This window comes from Macrobrachium nipponense, chromosome 28 (genome assembly GCF_015104395.2).
Source record: "Macrobrachium nipponense isolate FS-2020 chromosome 28, ASM1510439v2, whole genome shotgun sequence".
NCBI classification, from domain to species: domain Eukaryota; kingdom Metazoa; phylum Arthropoda; class Malacostraca; order Decapoda; family Palaemonidae; genus Macrobrachium; species Macrobrachium nipponense.
In genome coordinates, this window is record NC_087217.1 from 8,808,492 (window position 1) to 8,833,494 (window position 25,003).

Genomic DNA, 25,003 nt, shown 5'->3' on the forward strand with positions numbered 1-25,003 from the left:
CTTTTTGTAGAGATTTTATTGTCAGTGTAAACTGGTTAATCTTCAGCCACTTTATATTTTTGGCCAGCAAATCCATCTGGGTGAAATTTACAAGAACATGTGTAATCGGAATTTAAATCTGTTCGGTCTGGAATTGTATTACGATTTACTAGCGTACTTTACGATGCTGGAACGTGAACTGTTCTAGGAAATTGTAGGTACTTGGTTCGAATGTGAACCGTTTTAGGAAACTGTAGGATACTTAATTCGAATGTGAACTGTTTTAGGAAACTGTAGGATACTTAGTTCGAATGTGAAACCACGTTTTTTAGGAACTGTAGGATACTTGGTTCGAATGTGAACCGTTTTAGGAAACTGAAGGATACTTAATTCGAATGTGAACTGTTTTAGGAAGCTGTAGGATACTTGGTTCGAATGTAAACTGTTTTAGGAAGCTGTAGGATACTTGGTTCGAATGTAAACTGTTTTAGGAAGCTGTAGGATACTTGGTTCGAATGTGAACCGTTTTAGGAAACTGTAGGATACTTGGTTCGAATGTGAACCGTTTTAGGAAACTGTAGGATACTTAGTTCGAATGTGAACCGTTTTAGGAAGCTGTAGGATACTTAGTTCGAATGTGAACTGTTTTAGGAAGCTGTAGGATACTTGGTTCGAATGTGAACCGTTTTAGGAAACTGTAGGATACTTCGTTTACGGCAGCAATGCAGTTGTTGTAGGATTCTCATAAGAACAATATCCTGAATGCTATTCATATAGACGTATAACAGATGAAACGAACGCAATGTTCTTGAAGAAAGTCTTGTGTAAAGACTTGTGAGTATTCAGGGAAGAGGGTCACCTATTAAACAGCTTTTCGCAAATGGGGATTGGACACCAAGTAGTGGATCATTGTAAATCAGTCTTGAATGAAGGTAGATTCTCCCTTAATAGTAGTAATCAGATGAACGTTGCATACTGCATTCTGAACTATTCGGCATCGCATCGTAGACTTCAGTCGAGAGAAGAATTGATGTTTATATCACGGCAACAGATCAAAGAGAGCTATTGCCTTATATTATTGGAGATGAGACAAGCAGGAAGAAAGGCGTCATTAATTTGGGCATCATCTTTTAAAGGAGAGATACTAGAGATAGGGAAAATTCACACCAGTAAGGAACACTTTGAGGAAATGGGGGAAAATCTCAAAGATTACAAGCGCCGCAGATTTGAGAACAGACGAGAATAAACTACATATATAACAGACAGAAGGTGAAGAGTCGATATCTTTGAGATGTGTTACTAGCAGTCATGCCTTCAGAAACCAGGCGTTAGTGACGCGGAGATTGATAAGGAAATAAATTGAATAATTATCTCATGGTGTGTGAGATGAGCAATATCTAACACTTTTTTTTAACAGCTAAATGTCATTTTGGACGATTGGGTGAAATTCAGCTTCATGTGGAACAGATTACGAATTTTGTCTCAAGGATTCAAACCCTTTTTTCTTTCCACCTAGCCTCATGTATGTCACCATTTATCCCTTGACTACCATGCAAAGAAATTTGAATGCCACATATAGCATTAACAGTGTGAACTATGGTGGTACGTTGAATCGACCAGTTTATTATTATTATTATTATTATTATTATTATTATTATTATTATTATTATTATTATTATTATTATGAGAAGATTAACCCTATTCATTTGGAGCAATTCCACAGTGGCCATTGACTTGAAATTCAAGCTTCCAAAGAATATGGTGTTCAATAGAAAGAAGTGTATATAGGTGTGTGTATATATATATATATATATATATACTTGTGTGTGTATGTGTGTGTGTATGTGTGTGTGTGTTGTGTGTGTGTGCGTGCGTGCGTATGTGGTGTATGTGTGTAAAGTACACATGCATATCATTTGATACAGTACCTTGTCTGTTACCATGATTGCCCTTTGCTTGGCTCTTCTTATCCGAAGGGGAGTGGAGAGAGGACTGTGGCAATTCGACGGCACCGGATGCTTTTATATCCAAAGATCGTCATGAGTGTCGTCAATAGATGAATGGTGTCAGTCATGATTCTTTAATTAACTTTTATGAAATTCCGAAATCACTCGCTATCTATAAATTAAGCGTTACAGTTTTCTTTTTTCTTTGTCTTTCACCGAATTCGTTGAATATAACTCACATTACTTCATGATTTCTTGATTAAGGTTAATTTCCTGTCATCTAGATTATGTTACGGTAGAGGATCTTTCTCTCCCTTCTCTATATAATATATATATATATATATATATATATATATATATATATATATATATATATATATATATTATATATGTATAAAGCCACAAATAAACCACACAAGGAGAATCATGGTGATAAGTGCATCTTCCTGGACTAGGATTTGAACGTTGGCCTTTGCAGATGCACTTATAAAGTATAGTTGCATTTGAATGTAAGTTACTTTCGAGGTAAACGGTAAAGTTTTGTGTGTATCTCTCTCTCTCTCCTCCTCCTCTCTTCTCTCTCTATATTATTATATATATATAATAATAATATATTTATATAATACTATATATTATAATATGTATATATAGAGAGAGAGAGAGAGAGAAAATAAATATATATATATATATATATTTATATATATATATATATATATATATATATATAATGCGCGTGTGTGTGTGTTTATGTTATGAATGAATTAAAATGAATAATGTATGCATGTTTGTATATATACATGCATATACATGCATATGGTGCGTAATCTTGAACATACGAAGTTTCGTTGTATTCAGAAATCCAACTTTTGTTTTAAGTAGTATTCTATTCAAGAGCGTTATTAGGTTTAGCTTTTCTTTGATAGACTTGGTGGGGCACTTCACCTGATTCCGGTAAACGGTCTTCCCTAGCTATGATTTTTATCAGTTCCTGTAACTTTCCCTGTAACTTTGTACAGTTAAATCAATTTGTTATTTTGTTGATGCGTTTTAAGTTTTCTGTACCCTATTGAACTTACCTTTGAACTCCAAAGTTCTTAGAATTTTTCTTTATATATATATATATATATATATACTATATATATATATATATATATATATATGATTATATACACATACACATATACAAATACACAATATATCGTTTGTTGAGCAGAAATACCCAAGTAAGTGATTGTTTGTTTGGCATTTACATCGTCTCTCTCTCTCTCTCTCTCTCTCTCTCTCTCTCTCTCTCTCCTTCTCTGTCTTCTCTCTCTCTCCTCTCTCTCTCTCTCATTATGGATGTCTAAAGAAACATTATTTTTTATTAATAACACGTTCTTTTCCTCGAACGTTTAATAGATTTCATAATCATTGTTTTCTTTTCCACTGCTGATTGCTGATGTTCACTGTCGTAGTGTGGCATTCATTCCTGACTTTCTTTATAGAGTAATTACATTTTCTTTATAGAGTAATTCATTTTCTTTATAGAGTAATTACATTTTCACCGTTGGTTCTATGTGACATTCCACACGTTATTTCAGTACCTTCAGTACTAGTAGTCTGCCAGTTTCTTCCCCGTACTGAAAGCTTACTTTTAATATTCCTTCTAAAGTCGATTTGGTTCTGAGAGTAAAGAGCATCACAGCCACTTTGCATTATTTATACACAGCGCATTTTGTGAAGGGTATTGTCTAGAGTTGGCATACAGTTTTTGTTGTATATTTGCTTTTTGTTATCTGTAACCTCTTGCGTGTATTTAGTATCGACGATCACTGTTTCTCCCTAACATGGCCTTTCATTTTCTTTATATACGTGACTTATTCCCTACATTACTAATGATATTTTTTGGTGGAGGATCCAAAACTGGCAAAGCTGTCCAGAGAAGTGCGAATCAGCGACTATGTGCTAGTGTACCCAATTCACCCTTAAAGGTATAATAGACTCAACTTTTATATTCATGTTACATGATTCAAGAAATACTGAAGAAGGTAGACAATTTCTTATTCTTTATTTAAAACAGATACAGCTTTCATAGAGTCACATTACATGATTGAAGAAACACTGAAGTGTGGAGACAACTTTCATTATTTATTTATAAGACACACAGCTTTTACTACGTCAGGTTACAAGATTCAAGAAATACTGAAGAGGACAAACAATTCTCCATTATTAAATGAATTGTTTGACGTGGTCACTAAACTTATTGACTGCGAGTTGATGACTGCTAACAAGTGTCAGTAGGAAGTGAATCCTGACTTGTACAGCGTGGCTGAGGAAGTGGAGGTCATACGCAGCCCAAAAACCCTTTTTTGACAATGCCCAAAATACTATCTGTAAAACCGGCGGAAGGAGGTGACATGATGACCCAGTTGAAGTGCATACAAATTGGGAGAAAAAGCCTGGTCATTGTTCTGAAGGGAGGCTTTTCATTCAGCCCTGGATAAAGTCCGTGAACCTTCCTTGACGTGAAGTCAAGGAATTTGGGATAAGTCACAAGTAATTTTGAAGAGGCTTCGTGCATATAAAGTACAGCATTGAAAGAGCCCTCCCAGGTTCCGAAGTTAATTTCATCTGTCATATGCAGACATGAACAATGAACTCCATAATTTCACTTGCTTATGCGCCGCTGTACTTTTTAATATGGAAAGATCCAGAAAACCTCAAACATCGTATGAAAAGTGTATTTTACATTGAGCGAATTGTAGTTACATGAGTGTAGGGATATATTACAGTTTTTGAAATATCTGAATCCTCCTCAGTATTGTAGTAAATGTCAACATGTGTTTCCGCCTCGATAATGTTCCTTATTTACGACGACCGTTCTTCTTACATTACATTCCACTGTAGAGATGAGTTTTCTTTTAACCATGGTGGCCAAAATATAGCATCAGAAGATTTTGCGTGTATTTGAGTGATGAGTTAGACATTTTCTTATTATATTTTGGTTTGAATTTGATTCTGTAGTCATTCATAGCTTGGCATTTCAAGTGTTTATGTATTGTATTCATTTCACTGCGAAACATGTCAGTGCAACTTTTTCATACAATGAACTTCATTTTGTGAATTAATTTTACGTTCAGTCCAAAATATATAAAAGAAAACTCGTTCCACAGATTTCCAAAACTGCATAGAGGTCGCTTTTATTAGGTGCTCCGCTTGACTGCTTTAGTTATTGTTAAATTATTAAATCTTTCAAGTGTTACAAAACTGGTTAAGTTTTTTTTCATCCATGGATCTTCTTTACAAACAGGTCCTAGAAAATAAGGAATTTACCTTGTTAATTAATGCTTTCGGTATTTAGGTTTTCAGATTGCATATTTATGTTTCGGCTTCCTGAGAAATGTTAGGTCGTCGAATGTAAGGAAAAGTAATGGCACTTGAGATTTCAATTTTCAACACAATCGAGTCTTCAAGGTTAAAAAGATCGTGACAGACGAAATAAAATTTATTGTTATAGCATTTTACATTATTTGCAGCATAAACATATGTATCACACCCTGTACATATATCCACCACTCATGCTACTGCCCTTATTCCCATTACCAAATCCATTAGCACTGTTTCCATTTCCTTGGCTGCCATACCCAAGTCCATTACCACTTGGGCTACTTCCATGCCCACCACTGCCAAATCCACTGCTTCCAACGGCGCCATAGCCAAAACCACTGCCACCTTGCCCACCGTGACCAACTCCATTGCTTCCTTGACCTCCATAGCCAAAACCATCGTTTCCTAGGTCGTTTCCTTGACTACCAGAATTGAATGCGTTGCTTCCCTGGCCTCCATAGCCAAGTCCACTACCACCTTGGCCATTTCCTTGGTTGGTATTACCATAAGAAGGCGGAAAAGTAATGGCTGGGCCGTAGGTTTGAGGGTATTGAGCTTGGCCAGAATATGAGACCTTGGCCAGAAATCCTGATTGATGGTCAGCTCTGTATTCTACCTGCAAAAGATAGTTTTTTGGGGGTGAAGAGTTCATTTCTCTCTCTCTCTCTCTCTCTCTCTCTCTCTCTCTCTCTCTCTCTCTCTCTCAGTATATATAGTACATATATAATTATATATATATGTGTGTGTGTGTGTGTGTGTGTGTGTGTGTGTCTCTCTCCTCTGAATCACTGGCATTATATACTTTCACGGAATGATGATTTGTATTGCTTTTACCATCCGTTTAACACACACACACACACATATATTATATGTATATATATATATATATACTATATATATATATATATATATGTGTGTGTGTGTGTGTGTGTTTGTGTATTTGTACATGAGTGTGTCTCCGTTCGTCTTTGTGTACGCGCGCATGTCATCATTAAATTCCAATGAAAGCTAAATCTCACCAATAAAAATACTATTGGCATTTCTCTAATGACAATGACAGTCACGTATAATGAAACCAAATGTCGGTAATGAAGCATCCTTCATTTTTCTACACACCAACCTGTAAAAAGTATACAACCAATAACTTCATTTACGCCACAAGCGCCATTAGTTAACTCAGAACTCACATTTTGGATGCGACCGTCTGGGAGAACGACCTGGTAAGATCCGGTAACAGCATTCCCGTCGGATTTCTCCTGTTGGCCAAAGTCCACTCCTTTATAGTTGTCGTTAACGTCGTATGCGAACTGGTATGGCAAAAGTGAATTCTGAAAATATGAATTTAATTAATATTGTCTTTATAGCTTTGCATGTGAGTGATTACTTCACCTTATGTCGAGGTAATTTGTAAATCTGCCATTTTATGAAATAGAAATTATGTTAATGTATGTAACTTCTTGTTACATTTTTTCATTGTAGAAGGGGTAAGACGCTTACCTGTCCATAGCCAGCCCCTGTTGACCCAGTGGCATCGGGAAAGGACAGGGCGCAGGATATGCAAACCGTCAGTAAGAAGGCTGCTCTCTGTGGGATTCAGGAGAAAGAAGGAATTGTCTGATGTAGTCAGCTCCCGTGTAAATGTGATTTAACTTGGTAAAAGTTGATCGGTTTAAATCTCTCTCTCACTTTTTGAGGTAAATTGCTTCTTTTTGATGGACTTTTTTTATTCAGTAGATAGCAGTAATTAATTAATTTATGAGATTCATCACTATGAAATTGCCTCTCTCTCTCTCTCTCTCTCTCTCTCTCTCTCTCTCTCTCTCTCTCTCTCTCTCTCTCTCTCTCTCTCGCATATTTGGATTTATTTTTAAAGGGTTCATAACAAAGATCATAAATGTAGTTAAGTTATTATTTTATATACAGTTGTAATACTGATATTTCAATGAATATTAATATTTCATTCCTGTTCTTTCAAAATTTTCGTCTAATCGAGATTCATTAATTTTGCATTCAGTTATTAAAAGTAGAATGGAGTTTTTCCAGTATAAAAGATTTTGGAGACAAAGAACTGTCACATCCTTCTGATAAATGGTCAGATCATTTATCCTTCATTTTACAGAGTAAAAAGTAACATAGAGTAGTGAAATTATCTCTTGGTTATCGTTTCATTAAAAAAGAACAGAAAAGTTTTTAGAGAAATTCACGATTCAATTTTTATCTGCTCTAGCCATCTCAGTAAAGAGATAACTTACCTCAAAGGCCACCATGGCTCCTTGTTTTTATGATATGTTTTCGCTGGTTTCAGAAGATGAACTGTTGAATGTGGGCTGACCGATGATGCTTTTATACTAAAGTCATGTTGCGACGCAAGGTCAGAGAGGCCGGTCATTTTACGCAATTGAGCTTTTGACCCCTTTTTGAAATCACTGACTCTCGCTATCAGCATAACTTGAGGTGTGTCGTATGTTGCTGTTTCATTGGATGAGGTGTACCGGATATGCAATTCAAGTAGCAATATAATAATAATGACTTGTAATCGTTTATTCCCAAGGAGACAGAGCTTCAGGGTTTTAGAATTCGTAGCGCTATTGAATTTTGTCTTTTCGCATCTCATGTGTGTCCGTTTCATGCCTGTTGATATGGTTTCCATACGTTTTTTTTGTGTGTGTGTGAACAGCTAGCCTGTAAATTATAAACGCTGTCGTTTTGCCAGGTCCAGCTTTTCTTACTAACGTCCCCAGCACAAGCACTTAAGTATGCCTAATAAAGGTAATTTCGTCTGAACAATGGTACAGTATAGTAAATAACCTTTAGGGTCGGGACTTACCAATTTGCCAGGTTCCTCGTTGGAAGAGTAGTTTACGTGCTCGCCTACCGATTGAGTAGTCCCGAGTTCGATTCCCCGTTCTGCCAACTTGGAATCAAAGGAATTTGTTTCTTGTGATTAGAAATTAATCCCTTGATATAATGTGATTCGGATCCCACAATAAGCTGTAGGTCCCGTTTCTAGGTAACGAATTGGTTCCTAGCCACGTAAAAATATCTAATCCTTCGGGCCAGCCCTAGGAGAGCTGTTAATCAGCTCAGTGGTCTGGTTAAGCTAAGATATATTTAACTTATATCAATCTGGCCCTCTCATGATACGGTCATTTTTACAGCATGGGTAACCAGAACGTGTGTTTGCAGGTGGTGGGTGTTCAGTTTTTCCAAACTAGTTATAATGACGTAGCCTATTCGTTGGAAGATTAATTGCCTCGCAACTTTCATTTGCGTGCTGCTCAGTTCTCAGAGCGTAAGCATCTTTATTCCATGCAGTTACCACAAAGACACATAGTACAGTGCTAAAGGTGTTTCATTATCTTTATAGTAAAATTGTGGAACAACTTTCCTATCCATGGCATGGGCATAGTTAATGGTTCAAATATTTTTAATGCTATATACTTACGCATTACTATCTGTTTCTGTATTATTATGTTTACCATTCTATGCACAACTAATTATGCTTCTCTTTCCTTGTTAGGTTTTTCTCATTACGTCTGTGAAAATTTACTCGGTGAGTTAATGGGTGCGTGCTTGCTTGCTATGACTAATAAAACTAATAATTATAAATTTTTTACCAAGAATTGAACATGTAGTACCTGCATTTTTTCGTCTCCATCACCAAGTAGCCACACCATTAGTCGTGGTTATTTGTATCAGAATCAAGAACAATATTTTTCTGTCTTTTGCAATACCAACATTTTTTCATAATTCCTTTGTGAATAGCAGAATTTCAAGCCAAGAGATGTCAAATACGGGTTGTATCGATGTGTATACTTGTAAAAAGCTTTTTCTCATTGCCTTATTGTTTGATGCATCTTCCAAAAAGTAAAATTACACTATATAGAAGCGGGAAGGATGAAGAGTACAGCACATGTTTGCTTAAATTTTCCTATCACCACTCTAGCGGTCCAGCCCAAACAATCTGAGAGCTTTGTTATCGTACCCTGGAAACCTACAGGTCAACAGTACCTTCGGATATCTTCATGTTAGGGCATGATAGTTAAACTTGCAGAGCCCTTGACCACGGGTATAATTGAAATGACAAGTTGCATATTTGACTGTTACTTTTAAAGGTACGCCAAATAATGAACCGAGTGGGTTACATCTCTTCATGATTCTTTTGTACTTAGTCATAACTTTTTTTTCTATTTAAAAGTCTGGTACTTCAATTTGAATTAAGTAGCTACACCTAGATTTCATGGTATAAGTTGTAGAGAAGCAGAGTAATATTAGAAGCTGAAAGGATGCGTTCAAACGGTGCCGGCCTAAACTTTTCAACATACGAACTTCCAATCAGCTTTTGCTGCCAATTGGAACTAGTCCTTTTTTCTGGGTAAAGAAACTGATATCTGTATTTTCACATTTCTTGGGTCTCCTTCCTTTCAAGAGTAACTGCCTTCACCTAATGAGAATGATTCATTAAAACTCGGTATCTCGAAAAAAAAACTTTGTTGGTATTTCCATTATGCTTTTGAGAGGGAAACCCAGCCTATAACTTCGTGCATTAGTGGAAGTAGTCAATCTCGCAGGACGACCCTGCAGGGGTAAGTTCGGTTTAATCGAACGAGGTATCCAGACCCTTTGCTTCCTGGAAATGTGCAATCGTTTCCATTCTGCTGCGGCCTCTACCTTTACTGGTCAGCCCAGGTCGACCAATTACCCATTTACAACTTGGTAGGCTGATAATGGCTGGGTTGGAACCAGTGAAACTCTGACCATGGAATTAGGTGATGCTAGCTGTTCCGTCGGGTTCCTTCTGGAATGGCCAGGTTGATTTGTTTATCATTGGGGGATGCGTATTGTAATCACTTTTGAGTGTTTGTTCAGTATTGCAGCAATGTCTGTAAAAGAATGATACCCATCTTGTGTGTCTGCTTAAAATTTGGAAAAGGTTAGAGGATTTATATTGAATCACCAAAACACTAAGGCAGTGGATGTTTAGTTTGTGAGGATTTTATCCGAAAGATAAGTTTGGCAACTTTTTAGGATCACTGAATTCAGTTTTTTTTTTATTCGCTTGTATGTTACTCATATATATTTAAAGATATAATAAATGAAGGATTTCTGTACTTATTCTATAGCTTCAAGTAACTAGTCCATTGTTTCCCACCAGACTATACATAAGTAAATAAAATATTTGTTCGTATATCTCCATATAATAAGTTGTTTAATGAATTTGTTTGGATAAAACAAAATTTTCTGCCGTTTTGCAGTTACTGAAAATGTTCATTTTTAAGTAATGGGCCAATTATAGTAATTGCGCTCAAATAAAAGAGGAAATAACCATTTTTGAACGTTCCAGATACTCTGCATTTGTTATGACATATGAAAATGTAAAGAGCTAATTAGAGCCCATGAAAATTTGCATATGTTGTGTTCATAGGCAGTGAAGTTCTTTAATAAAGTACTCGAATATATATCTAGCATAACGTTACACTTCTGCAACGGGTAGAGTCACATCTTTATTATTAAATTGGTTTTCACCATTATTATTAGTGTTAGTTTAGCATCATGTAAATGATAATATATTATTGTTTTTGATTGGTCTTCTTAGAGAAAAAATGAGAATGTTTGAAATTTTTAATTTTATGTAATTATTATACTGAATAATTGATTTGAAATTTTATTTTTCATTACTGTTGTTCTTGTTGAACTTGAATCTTGTTGAACTTGAAATAATTAAGGAATCGTAATCACTTAAAATTAGCAGCCAAAATTTATCACCACTCTGAAAAACCTTTAAATTTAATTTTCCCTATATTTACATAATGTCTTATCTGCTATTTTTTATTTATTATTTTTTTTTATCGTATTTTGCATTTTTGAACGACTTTCTTTCTGAAATATAACGGGCCATTTTGCTGTATATTTTTCACAACGCTTTTGAAGTGGAAGTTTCTAAGGTAGGTGTTAGATAACTGACTTAGGAAATGCGCATATCGAATGACATCAGCATTAATATTAATTAATTATCATCTGGAAATAATAAAGCTACTTAGGACATTTCATCGTACTATAGTAGATTCACATCAACCGTGCATGTGATGTCTAGGCCAGTCCCTTACCACGCTCCTGATTGGCTGTCAGCCAATCAAGAGCGTCATAAGGGACTGGCCTAGACATCAAATGCACGGTCGATGTGAATCTACTATAGGAACTATTAAAAACATTGGAAGTACAATACACATTTACATGAAAGCCTCATTTAAATCAGCTGCAAATGACTACATTACCGTATGCAAATAGTATTTCACCTAGATTACCGACTTTTAAAATATCTGGATAATTTTGCCGAACAATTACGTAAAAATGATAGAAGATGTGATCAGAATTCACTGACAGAAAAAGATGAAATATGCATATTCACTCACAAATAGGCCTGTAGCCTTACGATTCGGTCATCATCGTTCTTATCGGCATCTAATGATCAGGTTGTCATGTGAAATGGAGCCATAACAGTAATACCGCGAAAGATGAGCTTTGATCGTAACACCCCAAAGGCTGAATTTTAATCTTCCTAAAAAAAGTCATAGCAATCTTTTTGTTCAATTAGTTGCCATGTTATTACTTGAATAATTGTTGAGGATTCGGTAATAATTTCAGGGTTTGCATTTTTGGCGAATATTGATTTTCCCCTAATGATGGCGGAGGAATACAAGGTTATTATGCATGGCAATATGGAGTTTTGCTGATTTCGTTTATTGTTGTGTGAGAAAAACGGAATTTAGGGGGCTGAATATCGTTTATTGTTTATTTTACTTTGCATTTTTTTTTTTTTTTTTTTTTGCCCAAGATTTCGTAACTTCATCCCCAACTGACACCATTGCTATAAGCCAGGGCACTGTCCTCCCTGGGTTTACCCGAAGCCACCATTGCCAAATCCACTTCCTCCTTGGTTGCTGCTCAGTCCTGCATGGCCAGATGCAAAGCCTCCATAACCAAATCCATTTCCACCGTCGGTAGTTACTAATCCTGCATTGCAATTTCCAAAGCCAACATCTCCACATCCTTGGCCTCCGTAGCCAAATCCATCTCCCCTCTGCCCTTGGCCAGCGTTGTTCTGAGAAGGTCTGAAGGTGACAGCTGACCCATAGGCTTGAGAATGCTGAGCTGGACTTTCGTCGTTGACTCTGTATTCTCCCTGTGAAGGCATTTAAATTCAATAACACTAATTAGCCTTTGACTTTTAACTTTTGGTTAGATTAAGTAATAAGTGCGACATTTTTAATTATCAACGGTGATATACTTTATTGTCAAAGATTGTATTTTACATTGCATGAAATGTGTACTGTAAAAGCTGTCAAATTTTACTAATTTAAATAAAGAAAAAGGGAAACTAGAATACTTACATTTTGTTTACGCCCGTCCGGAAGTGCAACATTGTAGAACCCAGTGACGACATTCCCGTCGGAATGTTCTCTGTGACCAAAGCTTACACCTTCGTAAGGATCGTTTACGTCATAGGCAAAGCGATATGGCATGGGTGCCTGTCGGTGGTAATTATTGGTCTCCTTGTGATTTTAATATTAGAGTAAACATTTTGTTTTTAGTCTTGCTAGAGTAAACAATATACTTTTTTTTTTAAACATTGGACTACATTCAGTTATATTGTGTAAGGATAAGCCTGAAATTAAACCCACGCCAGTTTTATGGGAAAAACGTTAAATGTATTTTATTTTTTATTCAGAATCTTTCCTCTATGTTAAGACTTATCGGAGAAACGAAGGCGATGCAAAATAGTATACTGTCACTTACCGATTCGTAGCCAGGGTGAGATGAAACGAAGGCCATAGAAGTCGCCAGCAACGTTGCGACCGTCTGTGTTTATTAGGAGAGAGGACTGTTTTCAATTCCATGCTTTGGTTAATAGGTTTTGTAAAACTAATTTTCACCTTTGCTTGTTTGTTTAATGAACATTTTACACGTTCATACTTTGGTCCTAAATGCCACTCGTGTAAGTCGGTTCCACAGTTAATTTCATTTTTCATTTTCTGCCTACCTAAACAAGTTATGAAGACCAGATGAGGTTTATACTTGTGTGAATTTTAAGAATTATTGTTCACATGCCATATTTTCCAACGATAAAAATTATGAGCTGAAAGTAAGTAATGAAGTAATCCGATGGTGTACAAATTGTCAAGAGGTGAATAAAAATGGCTTCAGCGTGTTTTAAGATTTGGAAATTAAATATTTTTTTTGCTAGGTATCTACGATAAAATAGTTCTTTTTGGAACCTCTGTTCAGTGGAGTCTGAATACATTTACCCCTGTCACAAGATTACGAATTTCTGACCTTAATAGCCATCATGACGTCTCTAGGCGGACTTTGTCGTGGGTCACGGAGGTCAAATATAACCTCTTACTTCACGGGGAGTGCTTTTATACCAAAAGTCTTTTGACTTCACTGGGCACTGAGGTCAGCGGTCATTTCTAAATTGACGTAATTGGAGAGATTTCATTTCCAATCATCACCGGTATGAGGACTGTTGTCATTGTTGTGTTTCTTGTCATATAGAAAGATTGTGAATTTGTTGCATCTCTTATTTTTAATGTTATTACATTGCTATACTTATGGGCAAACTCTTGAAAAGGCGACATCTTCTCCTGTGCTCACGATTTATGGATACACTCCGTATGAACTTCAATAGTTATTAGCGAAGTGGTATTGGAAAGTGAAAACTTTTGGTAATTAATTCGTTTGCAATTTTATAGAACAAGGTTTTTTTATATACTTAAAAATATCTGGACGTATTATTTGCGAAAATGGCAGCTCTAATGACGGAGAGTCTGAGGAGGTTTCAAGCTACAGCTACGGTAAGGCCTTGAATAGATTTGAGAAAACGGAAAACTAATAGTTTTAATTTCCTTTAAGAATGTCACGAAAAGTATTGCGCATTTTATCCAGAATTTTGTATTTTTTAAATAAAAATTTTTTTTTTAGGTCATGATCATTAGATAATTGTAAAAATCACTTTATGTAAGCTTTTAAATAACAAGTGAATCTGATCCACTTGGTCTTATTAATCAGTTGAGCACTGAATTTTCTCACTTTCCATTACGAATAAAAATTTTTTAACTTGTTCCATTTTTACTTCAACAAGGCTATCGTAAGTAGTATTTGGATAATAATTCTTTAGTAAGGGCGGACTCTCTCTCTTTTTCGTAAGTGAAGCAGGCTGTAAAGTTACTAAAACATTCAAATAGTTCAGTCGGGAAATAATGATCATGATATAAAGATGAATGAATTTTGTAGTTAAATGTTATTTTTCATTTATAAACCATTAACTCTAATTGGGAGTGGCTTAGAAACAAAACCAACGACAAAAGTTGCTGCCATTTTCGTCCCTTACCAATGTGTTCAAGTTATAAACGCTGCAGACAAATTCAACACCATCTGTTTCTTATTGCGCCTATATGAGGCTCAGTCTTACCCTTTGTCTTCCTAGTATCTATTCCTATTCCAAATGAGCTAGCATTGATAGTGACCATTAACTGGCTTATAGCTTATATATATATATATATATATAATATCTATATATATATATTATATATATATATATATATATATATATATATATATAATATATATAATACACACATATATGTATATATATCAAGTGTTCTTAGTTGCTTTATTTCGTAACGAAAAAGCAAAAAAAAAAAAAAAAAAAAAAATAAAAAAAAAAAAAAATCAGAACAACCCTGTGTTAATGGTCTTTAACGTTTTTCATATCTCACATGGATGTTTATTAGGTGAAACAGAGCCGATAATACGAAGTATGAATGGAATGTTTATATAAACAGTGCAGTTCATGAGGGTGCTGAGGTCAGTTACATAAGTTGTATGCATTAATAAGACGGACCGAAACGTTTAAAGAAGGTACTTTTAAGAACTTTCCTATCATAATTTTTATTCAACAAAAAGAGCTAGTAGTTTAGAAAGTGTTATTCAATACTATTGAACTGAATAGAATTTTGATCAGAGAGGAGCAGGGAATTCTACAAAATGAAGCTCTTTGGTGAGATCCTTTTATAAACCTCACTGTAAAAACTTTGACGCATTCAATTCACCGTGTTTGATTGGCTTCAAAAGACTTGAATGTTAATCATGGCCTCCTTCTTTTTAAGCATGACTCTTTGCGATTCAGCTCTTCTTAACGCACAAACCAAGCTCAAATGTAAAGCCGCTATTAGTCCCCAAGCCACTTTTTTTTTCTTATTAAATTCCATAAATGCATATTCGAGTTTTATGAACTTTTGACACTTGATTGTGTATTTATCACTAGCTGTGTGTCATCTGTACACGGAGTCTCTGGATTGTTTGATGATTTATTTAAACAAGATTTTATAGTCACTGCTTGGTCTGGTTTGTACTTTAACTTTGAGTTACACAATTCTTTTTGAATTTTGTTTTATGCTGGCTACTGTTGCCAGATTATCTTTGATAATTTTGCTCATCTCCTTAAAGACGTGGTTAACTCTTTCTCGTTTAGATGTTAGCGATGGCGATGGATGGCCTTTTATCTTCGTATGTTCAGACATAACTGCTTATTTGAAATTTTACAGAGCTTTGTTACAGAAACCATTGCAGGAAGGGTTCCGTTAGTTAAAGTGAGGTGACCTGTCCGAATATACAGTGTATATATATATACATATATATATATATATATATATATATATATATATATAATATATATATATATGTGTGTGTTAATTAGAATTTTGTAATTTTTTATTTTTTCGAATTGGCCCAAATCTGACTTCCGTTGATTAATATTAAAGCAATGAACAATGAATGATTGGTACTAATAGTAATTAATGTCATCACCTATTTGATCTGAGAAAGGGTGAAGGAAATCCATAATTATGTCTGTATGTTTATTATCTCTTAAAATGAAGCTTTTGCTAACTGGGGAAGTCAGCGAAAGCATCATTTTTAGAGATATTATACATTCAGACATATAATTGTGGATTTCTTCATACATTATTGCTAACAATTGTCCACTAGTTTCCTAACATACTAACTTGACCTGGTAAGATCATTGAAGTCTAAAACATCCTCATACAAAGAGTTACGTAAGGAAGAGAGTTGATATGATTTCCCAGTTGGACTAAAAGTAAATATTAATTGATTTATAGAATTACTTTATTAGTTTTAATTGCCTTATATAAATATAATATTGACCATTTTTCGCATTAGCGCTGGTATTCACTCCTGTTGTTGCTGCGACAACCGTTGCTTCTATGATCAAAGCTGCACCAATTATATCCAAGCTCATTGCTATTTTGACCAAATCCTTTGCCTGCTTGACTAATTTCATTTCCATGCTTACCATTTTGGCTCTTTTAATGAAATTCACTGATACTCTTGATAGAAAACATTTTCATTGTAGCCATTTTCTTGGCCTAATCCATTACCACTCTTGCCATTTGTTTTGCTATCATAGCTAAAGCCGTTGCCACCATGTGCATTATCGTGGATGCCACTGCCAAATCCAATGCTAACCAGGCCATTTCCTTGATCACCATAGTTAAAACCATTTCCGCCCTGACCATTTATATGGGTGCTAGTGCTGAATCCATTGCCATGCTGACCATTTCCTTTGTCACCATAGGTCAGTTCGTTGTCACTATAACCATTGTCCCCCTGACTATTTCCTTGGCCGCCATAGTTAAATCCATTGTCCCGTTGACCATTTCCTCGTCCTCCATAGCTGAATCCTGTGCCACTCTGGGCTTTTCCGTGGCCATCATCGTTAAATCCACTGCCACCCTGACCGTATCCCTGGCCACCGTAGCAAAAACCATTCCCACCCTGGCCTTGGTTTCCGTTGCTGTATGATGGTTTGAAGGTGATGGCTGGACCGTAGCTTTTAGGGTGTTGAGCCTCTCCAACATAATTAACTTTGGCTACAAAGCCATTTTGATGATCGGCTCTGTATTCGACCTGCGACAGTTTTTAACAAACCTTATTACCTTCTGTGAATATTACATGATTTAGAAGAGATTTCAAAAGAGATCAAGCTTAATTTATCAAATATAGTGATGATTTACTATTTTTTATGTCTTATTATGTATGCCAGACCTTATTCCCGATATTACATAAGGATATAAGGAAAATACATAGACCACAAAAAATATGGAACTTATTGAAATAGTGAGGAGCAGTGTTGGGGAGACAGAAGGTTTTGAGGTGAGAGTAGGATTACACCAGGGGTCGGCTCTGAGCCCATTTATCTTTAACATAGTGATGGATGTTATAATAGAGGAAGTAAGGGAGACAGTACCATGGAACATATTGTATGCGGATGATATTGTTCTGTGTGCAGAGAGCAGGGAAGATCTGGAAGTGAAATTGGAAAGATGGAGACAAGTACTGGAGGACAGAGGAATGAGAATAAGTAGATCCAAGACAGAATATATGTGTACCACCACTGAGGGGGATGATAGAGAAAGTATTCAGCTTGGTGGAGAGCAAATAAGGAGAGTTGATAAGTTTAAGTATTTGGGATCTTTTGTTAACGCTGGAGGAAGTATGGAAGAAGAAGAATAAAACATCGGGTTCAGCAGGCTGGAACAACTGGAGAGCGGCCTCGGGAGTTCTTTGTGACAAAAGAGTGCCGCTTAGGTTAAAAGGAAAATTTCACAAGACGGTGGTAAGAACAGCAATGCTGTATGGTACGGAAACAGCAAGCATGAGAAAAGCAGAGCAGAAGAAGATGGATGTGGCAGAAATGAGAATGCTTAGGTGGATGTCTGGGGTAACAAGAGTGGATAGGATCTGAAATGACTACATAAGGGGGTCAACTAAGGTGGTGGAAGTATCAAAGAAAGTGCAGGAGGGGAGGCTGAGATGGTATGGACACCTGCATGGGGAGACCATCACTATGGGAGTGGAGGTGCAAGGAAGAAGAAAGAGAGGGAGACCAAGAAAGAGATGGAAGGACTGTGTGAGAGGAGATTTACATGAGAAGGGAATTGATGAGGCAGAAGCGCAAGATAGAAATAGATGGAAACGGCTCATCCGAAACGGCGACCCCATATAAAAATGGGAAAAAGCTGGGAAGAAGAAGAAGATTGAAATATTACGTACTCTTTGTCTACGGCCATCTGGAAGACCAACATTATAAGATCCGTAGACTACCTTCCCATCGGAATGTTCCTCTTGGCCAAAATTGAGTCCTTTGTAGGCATCGTTTACATTATAGTCGAACTGGTAGGGCATTAGAGCTTCCTAAAAAGTATAAATATCTTGCTAAATTCCTGTGAAAGTTGAAACGTGATAGCTTCGACTACAACATGGAGTATTTATAAATAAGAATTAGTTTTAACTTCGGAGGGAAATGTAGCCATGGAAATTTAGATTCATTTAGGAAAAAATACGGTTATCAAAAAGCAGAGGCCTTGTTCGTAGGAAGACTCAATAACTTCGGGTCGAGCCAGTACTAAGGCTGTACAGCCCGCTAATACACCAAGTGTGATCTGCCGGCGTGGAAAAAGAAATATTCATAATCCATAGTATAGATATTTTAAATGGTAAGGTAGAAAGTCATTCTACAGTTTTCTAGATATGAAATCTTTTACACATCTTTATAATGAATGACTTGTTCCTATTCATAGGTGTTGATAGTGGCAGTCATATGTATATCGTATATACACACACACACACACACACACACATATATATATATATATATATATTATATAGATATATATAATCATATATTATATAAACACATGCGTGTCTGCGTATAAAATGCACATCGATGCCAAGTTACGATGAACCCATATGCTATCCCACCGTCACTTATATTTCAGTTCTTATGTCTTACGTTTCTTTTGTGTTTGTGTGTTCCGGGGGGGGGGGGGGGCGCCCCCCCATTTTTTTCTTTTTCTTTTTTCGTGCACTACTAATGTCACAGATATCGTTGGAATCGCGCATTTGTCAAGTGCGTTTTAGTTATATTTTAATTGCAATATAGTAATATTTTTTTGCATTGTTAGTGATCCTCATTGGATATGCATGTAAAAAGGGTAATTTTGAATTCTCAGTCACATGTTTCTGATTTTTGGTGTAAGTTGGGAGATTGTTTCTGGTTGACCAGCGGCTGAAATCTTCGTAATGGTTAATGGATTTATCGTAATTGCTCTTGAAAGAAATTGAACTTGAGTAGGGAAATGGAAAGGAGACTAGAAATACATTCAGTAATACAGACCGCAAGAAGTTTATCGATTTTAAGAATGTATATACAAGTGCTCTTACGTTGTAAAGAATAGAGTGTATTGAATAAATCCACATTAATCTACCTTAAACATTTCCAAGTGTGTGTCTTTGTATGTCACAGAAGGATGGCTGTGAAGATGCCACGTCGGTAAGGACTTTTATACCAGATACTTGTGTGATGAAATTTCTTCAGCTGGTTTATTCTTTGTACTTTTTTGGTATCATGACGAAATTACTTAGGCTATCTAAGCTTAATTCCATGTCGCGAAAATGAATATTTCCTGAATTAATGCGGCAACTTCAAAATTCATGTTTTTTTTTTTTTTGTGCGTGTGCTTTCCGAAATATAAAGATCGAATTTTGCATTTCTCTCCCTCCTTTATAAATATAAACACGATAAATATACATATATATACATATGTATGTATAAACATAGTATGTACCTGTGTATACATGTATATTACACATTCATACGTTATGTATGTACGTATGTATGTGCATACATAATTATTTCTCTCCAGAGTCCGTATTAATATCGTCAAAAAAAAATAATAAGAAAAAAAAACTTCTATTGAGGTACCGTGACCTTTGATTTTACAATCAAGGTATGAGTTTACTCGCCTGTGTATGGAATATTATTTGCGATGTCCTTTCATATCAAACTTAAAAATATCAAGACCTTGATTTTCAATTGAGTGTGAGCGGACTTTGCCTTCTTTGTTAAATGAGCCAATCCCTTTTCAATAGCAAACATGTTATTGCAAGTGACATTTAACAAATTTGTTAAATTTGTTAAATGTCACTTTGTTTGGTAATTATCTTGGTATAATAGGTAAAAGTCTAAAATGGGTTCGAATAGGTGAATGAAGAAGAAAGAACGAACATGAACAGTTATCGAGAAACTGATAATATGGTTCTTTTCAAAGAGATGTCCAGTTTTAGCTTTTGTAAATACAAAAGTGGTCCGTTGTTAGCTTAATGCAAATACAAAAAGATGTCCAGTTTTGGCTTTTTGTAGATATAAAAAGAGGTCCAGTTTTAGCTTTTTGTAAATACAAAAAGAGGTCAAGTTTTAGCTTTTTGTAAATACAAAAAGAGGTCCAATTTTAGCTTTTTGTAAATACAAAAAGAAGTCCAGTTTTAGCTTTTTGTAAATACAAAAAGAGGTCAAGTTTTAGCTTTTTGTAGATACAAAAAGAGGTCAAGTTTTAGCTTTTTGTAAATACAAATAGAGGTCCGGTTTTAACTCTTTGTAAATACAAAAAGAGGTCCAGTTTTAACTCTTTGTGAATACAAAAAGAGGTCCAGTTGTAGCTTTTAGTAAATGCAAAAAGAGGTCCAGTTTTAGCTTTTTGTAAAAGAAAACTATTCGGATTGGCTTGGCTGTCCATCTTGCACCTTTTCTGTCCGTCCTCGGATCTTAAAAACTTCTGAGGCTAGAGGGCTGCAAATTGGAATGTTGATCATCCACCCTCCAATCATCAAACACACCAAACTGCAGTCCTGTAACCTCGGTAGTTTTTTATTTTTTATTTAATAAAGTTTAAAGTTGACCATGATCGTGCGTCGGGCAACACTATAGAACAGCCACCACAGGGCCTTGGCAGAAAATATATCTCTAATTATCTTCCCTTGTAAAGAGTTGATGAGACTGTCTAGTAAAATGAAAGTTCTACGTTCTATAAGTAATGTTATAAAGTACGTCAAAACGATTGCCATTGGTATTTGTGACTTCTAGAAAAGTCTAGATTGCAAAAACTATCCTATTCATAAGTTCTACTTTTTAGAAATATGAAATGGATACTTATAGATTTTCATAAGTTTTGTAAGGGAGCATTTTATTTGTTTATTAGAACGTAAATACGAAATGAAATAAAGCTAACTTACGTATGTGAAAGGGAGACATCAGTATATAGATAATGCCGCTTTTTAAATAGTGCCATTCTCTTTGGAATTCTAAAAGTGTTGCGAAAGTGAATATCCGTAAAAATGAAATTTTTTCAGCTTGTAACTTCTTGCCTTTCCGAAACATCTCGCATCTAAGAATTCGTAATTCAGTGTAGACAAGGAGTTTGCTGGCTAATGCATCAAAGCGTCTTTTTTCTGAGTAAATGATGAAACAAAAAGATTTTAAGTCGTAATGCATTTATTCGGACGGTTTTAGTTATAGAATTTATATTGTTGAATTTTGTTTCCTCGTTGACAATGACTATCAGACAATTATTTCTTATTCGTTTTTGCATCTTTGTTCTTCGAAATTTGATTCAGTAAAGCATTTACTAACTAACAGTTACAGGTTTCTTATTCGATATTCTAGTAATTCAGATGAATGCGTTTTAATCACGTATTCACATATGATGGTGCAGCATATGAAATAGGAATTGATAGAGGAGTAAAATAGATAATGCTCTCTCTCTCTCTCTCTCTCTCTCTCTCTCTCTCTCTCTCTCTCTCTCTCTCTCTCTCTCTCTCATCTCATGGCCCAAGTTGTTTTCCCTAGTTAATCTGAAACAGACCTGAGGTATCTTTCAGCGTCATTCTCGACGGGAATTGGCCAAAATGAAGGGAAATTTGAAAGGCTCTGGGAATATTTCTTAAAAGTATTAAATAATGTGCATGTTCGCTTTCGTGACCATAAACTTAAATTTTCGTTCATAGTTTTTCAAATTTGGTCAATTTCTCTACTGGCTGGAGGGGTGTTTAGTCAAGGTACTTGACCTAATTGTACCCCTCACTATTTCTAGAGGTGAATCCTTCACACTGTCGCACAAGTCGTGATCTTTTTATCCTTAATTTTATATGACCGGAACATATTAGCCAACATCTTTAATTCAGTGGCCTAAAGCTAATCTTTTCATGATTTATTTTATAGTCTGAACTTCACACTTCATATATCGATCGGTCTCTCGACGAAGATTGTTCAAATTATCTTTATCCTCACGACTTTGTGGTTAAGATAGCCTATTTTGATGACGTATTATGTGAATACTGAGGGCTGCCGAGCGCCTATTATTAATAAGAAACTTTGTAAGTATATGGAAAAAAGTGACGGTCCTAATTGAACGAGAACTGAGTAGCTAAATGCATTTTTTTTGCTATTGTATTCTCATAGAGTAATATGATATTATACGTATCTGTAAAATCTTGCAAAATTTTAAAACTTTCAGATTTATAGTATGAAATTAATTGCTTTCTGTCTAATTGGATTTGAGATACAGATAAAAGGGACGTAACTATGATATTTTAGAGCATTTCTTCACTCATGCAGGTAGCAGCATAAGGGAAGAAATTGCGTTTATTTTTGCTGGTAGGAAAAATTGTATTGACTTTTGAAGATTAAATAGCAGACTTTTGCAAAGATTTTTTTCGTTGCTTGGCCCTAGAGCGTCAAGGGCATACTTAACAGAAGCCGCTTCTAACCCGCGACCTTTTCCTCTTGTTGTGAAATATGTTATAATTAATGCCCTCGGGGAACAGAAAGTTGGTAGTGCTGATATGAGAGGTTTCAAGTTTTAAATTATTTTTCCATATAGTACACATACATATATACATACATACATACATACTTAATTCATTCACATATATGTATATCTATATATATATATAGATATATATATATATATATATATTTATATATCTATATATATATATAGTATATGTGTGTATATATTATATATCTATATATATATATATATATATATATTTATATTTTTTATTTAATTGCACTGAACATATCCCACCCGCTTTTGCCTGTTTTTATTCATCTTTGTAAACCACCTACATATTTTACTTCCCATTTTAAAAATTAACATGTCTCATTTTAACTTTTTATTTATATTTATTTATTTTATTATTTTATTTTTTTTTAACTTCGGTTCGGCCTCATGCCAATCCAGTATTCTTGATGTTTGCGAGTAATTCTTTTGTCACGAAATAAAAGCGTCAGATAAGACATATGGTGTGTCTCCTATTTGGCTGTTTTGGTTTACTAATGTCCCAAAAGCCCTTTCAAGCGTTATCCTTTTCAATATCATGTTTTATTAAAGGTATCATGATTGACGGAGACATCAAAGAGGCATCAAGGAAACATATCATCCGTTATTTACAAAGATGGCCATCTCGACAGGTCTCCTCTGTATTGTGCAAACACAAGGATGTTGACTTACAAAGTCTGGTCACCAGCTGGGTATTTTCCGTCTATTGGCCCAGGTCCCCCAAAACAACCAGTGTGCATTATGCCGGTTTACAGCTATGAAAATATCAACCTAAAATTGAACTTTAACCAGGGTCGTGGTTTCATATAAATACAACTAATTCGATTTGGTCCCCTGAAGATATTTCGTAGTAGTGATCTTCCATGAAAGTTTTTTTTTTTTTTGCCTCTCTTAATTCTGTGAGAAAATCAGATTGTAATTTTGGCCTGATTGAGATATTAACCAGTATGAAGAGTGTATTTGGACCTCACAAAGCCAAGAAACAATCTTTTGGTGCCCCCGACTTCGTATACTACGTCAGTTTCTTATGAATTAACTTCGCATGTAAAGTGACAATGTGATGTTTACTTTTCCGTGTGACCGGAGATCTCCCTTGAAACTGATCTACAGTTTTGAAAGTGGGATGGGACTGTCAGCCTGTTACTAAAGCAAATCACTGTGTGCATAATTGGAATACCAGGAAGAAGTAAAATTATCGTTATGTGTAGTTATTCTCTAGAAATTTGTGGGACTTCAGGTTCAGGGACTCGATATATGAACCAGTTTTCACTGTATGTTTATGCATGCGTGTATATATATATATATATATATATATATATATATATATATATATATATATATATATAATATATATATATATATATATAGTATATATATATATATATATATATATATATATTATATATATAATATGAATAACTTGATCACGAGTATATAAAACTTGATGCTATGTATAAATAAAGGTTTTTTGCCACGAAGGAAAAAATGAAAAAGCGAGATAGCGAGCACTTTCGGTCCTGTTCAGACCCTTTACTAAGGCAAACTGATTTTGACTATGCTGTCCTCTGTAAAATCAGTTTGCCTTAATAAAGGGTCTGAACAGGACCGAAAGTACTCGGCTATCTCGCTTTTTCATTTTTTCCTTCGTGGCTGAAAACCTTTATATATATATATAATATATATATATATATATATATATATATATATATATATATATATATATCACATACATCGTACATACATTCATACACTCGCAATGTAACACCATTTGATACATATCTATTTCCTTGTATTTTTAAAGTGTGTGTACCTCTGCTGCACGGAAAAAATTATGTATATGCATTGTTGAATTTCATTGATTTGAAAACTTTGCATCCGAAAAAAGGTTTAACAGAATATTTTCATGGAATTCAGTTCTTTAGAGAAAGAGGATGATTGAAAATAGGGACA

General features: G+C 35.1%; 3 protein-coding genes across 3 annotated transcripts in view; all 3 read right to left on the reverse strand.

Moving 5' to 3' along the window:
* LOC135201269 (pro-resilin-like) overlaps positions 1-1,970 on the reverse strand; it is a 3,138-nt gene extending 1,168 nt beyond the window's left edge. Inside the window, exon 1 of the mRNA XM_064230140.1 lies at positions 1,908-1,970. Within this exon, the coding sequence (XP_064086210.1) occupies positions 1,908-1,922 (15 nt within the window). The 5' untranslated portion in view covers positions 1,923-1,970. The remainder of the gene's footprint in view (positions 1-1,907) is intronic.
* Positions 1,971-5,399: 3,429 nt separating this feature from the next.
* Positions 5,400-7,612, reverse strand: LOC135201270 (uncharacterized). Its single transcript, XM_064230141.1, has 4 exons — positions 7,547-7,612; positions 6,792-6,878; positions 6,482-6,622; positions 5,400-5,910 (listed from the first exon to the last, which is right to left on the reverse strand). The coding sequence occupies exons 1-4, from the start codon at positions 7,559-7,561 to the stop codon at positions 5,458-5,460; spliced, it is 696 nt and encodes a 231-aa protein (XP_064086211.1). The 5' UTR covers positions 7,562-7,612; the 3' UTR covers positions 5,400-5,457.
* Positions 7,613-12,078: 4,466 nt separating this feature from the next.
* LOC135201896 (pro-resilin-like) lies at positions 12,079-18,560 on the reverse strand. The gene is made up of 6 exons (XM_064231194.1): positions 18,429-18,560; positions 16,754-17,282; positions 13,629-13,693; positions 13,092-13,154; positions 12,686-12,823; positions 12,079-12,477 (listed from the first exon to the last, which is right to left on the reverse strand). The coding sequence occupies exons 1-6, from the start codon at positions 18,558-18,560 to the stop codon at positions 12,193-12,195; spliced, it is 1,212 nt and encodes a 403-aa protein (XP_064087264.1). The 3' UTR covers positions 12,079-12,192.
* Positions 18,561-25,003: the final 6,443 nt, after the last annotated feature.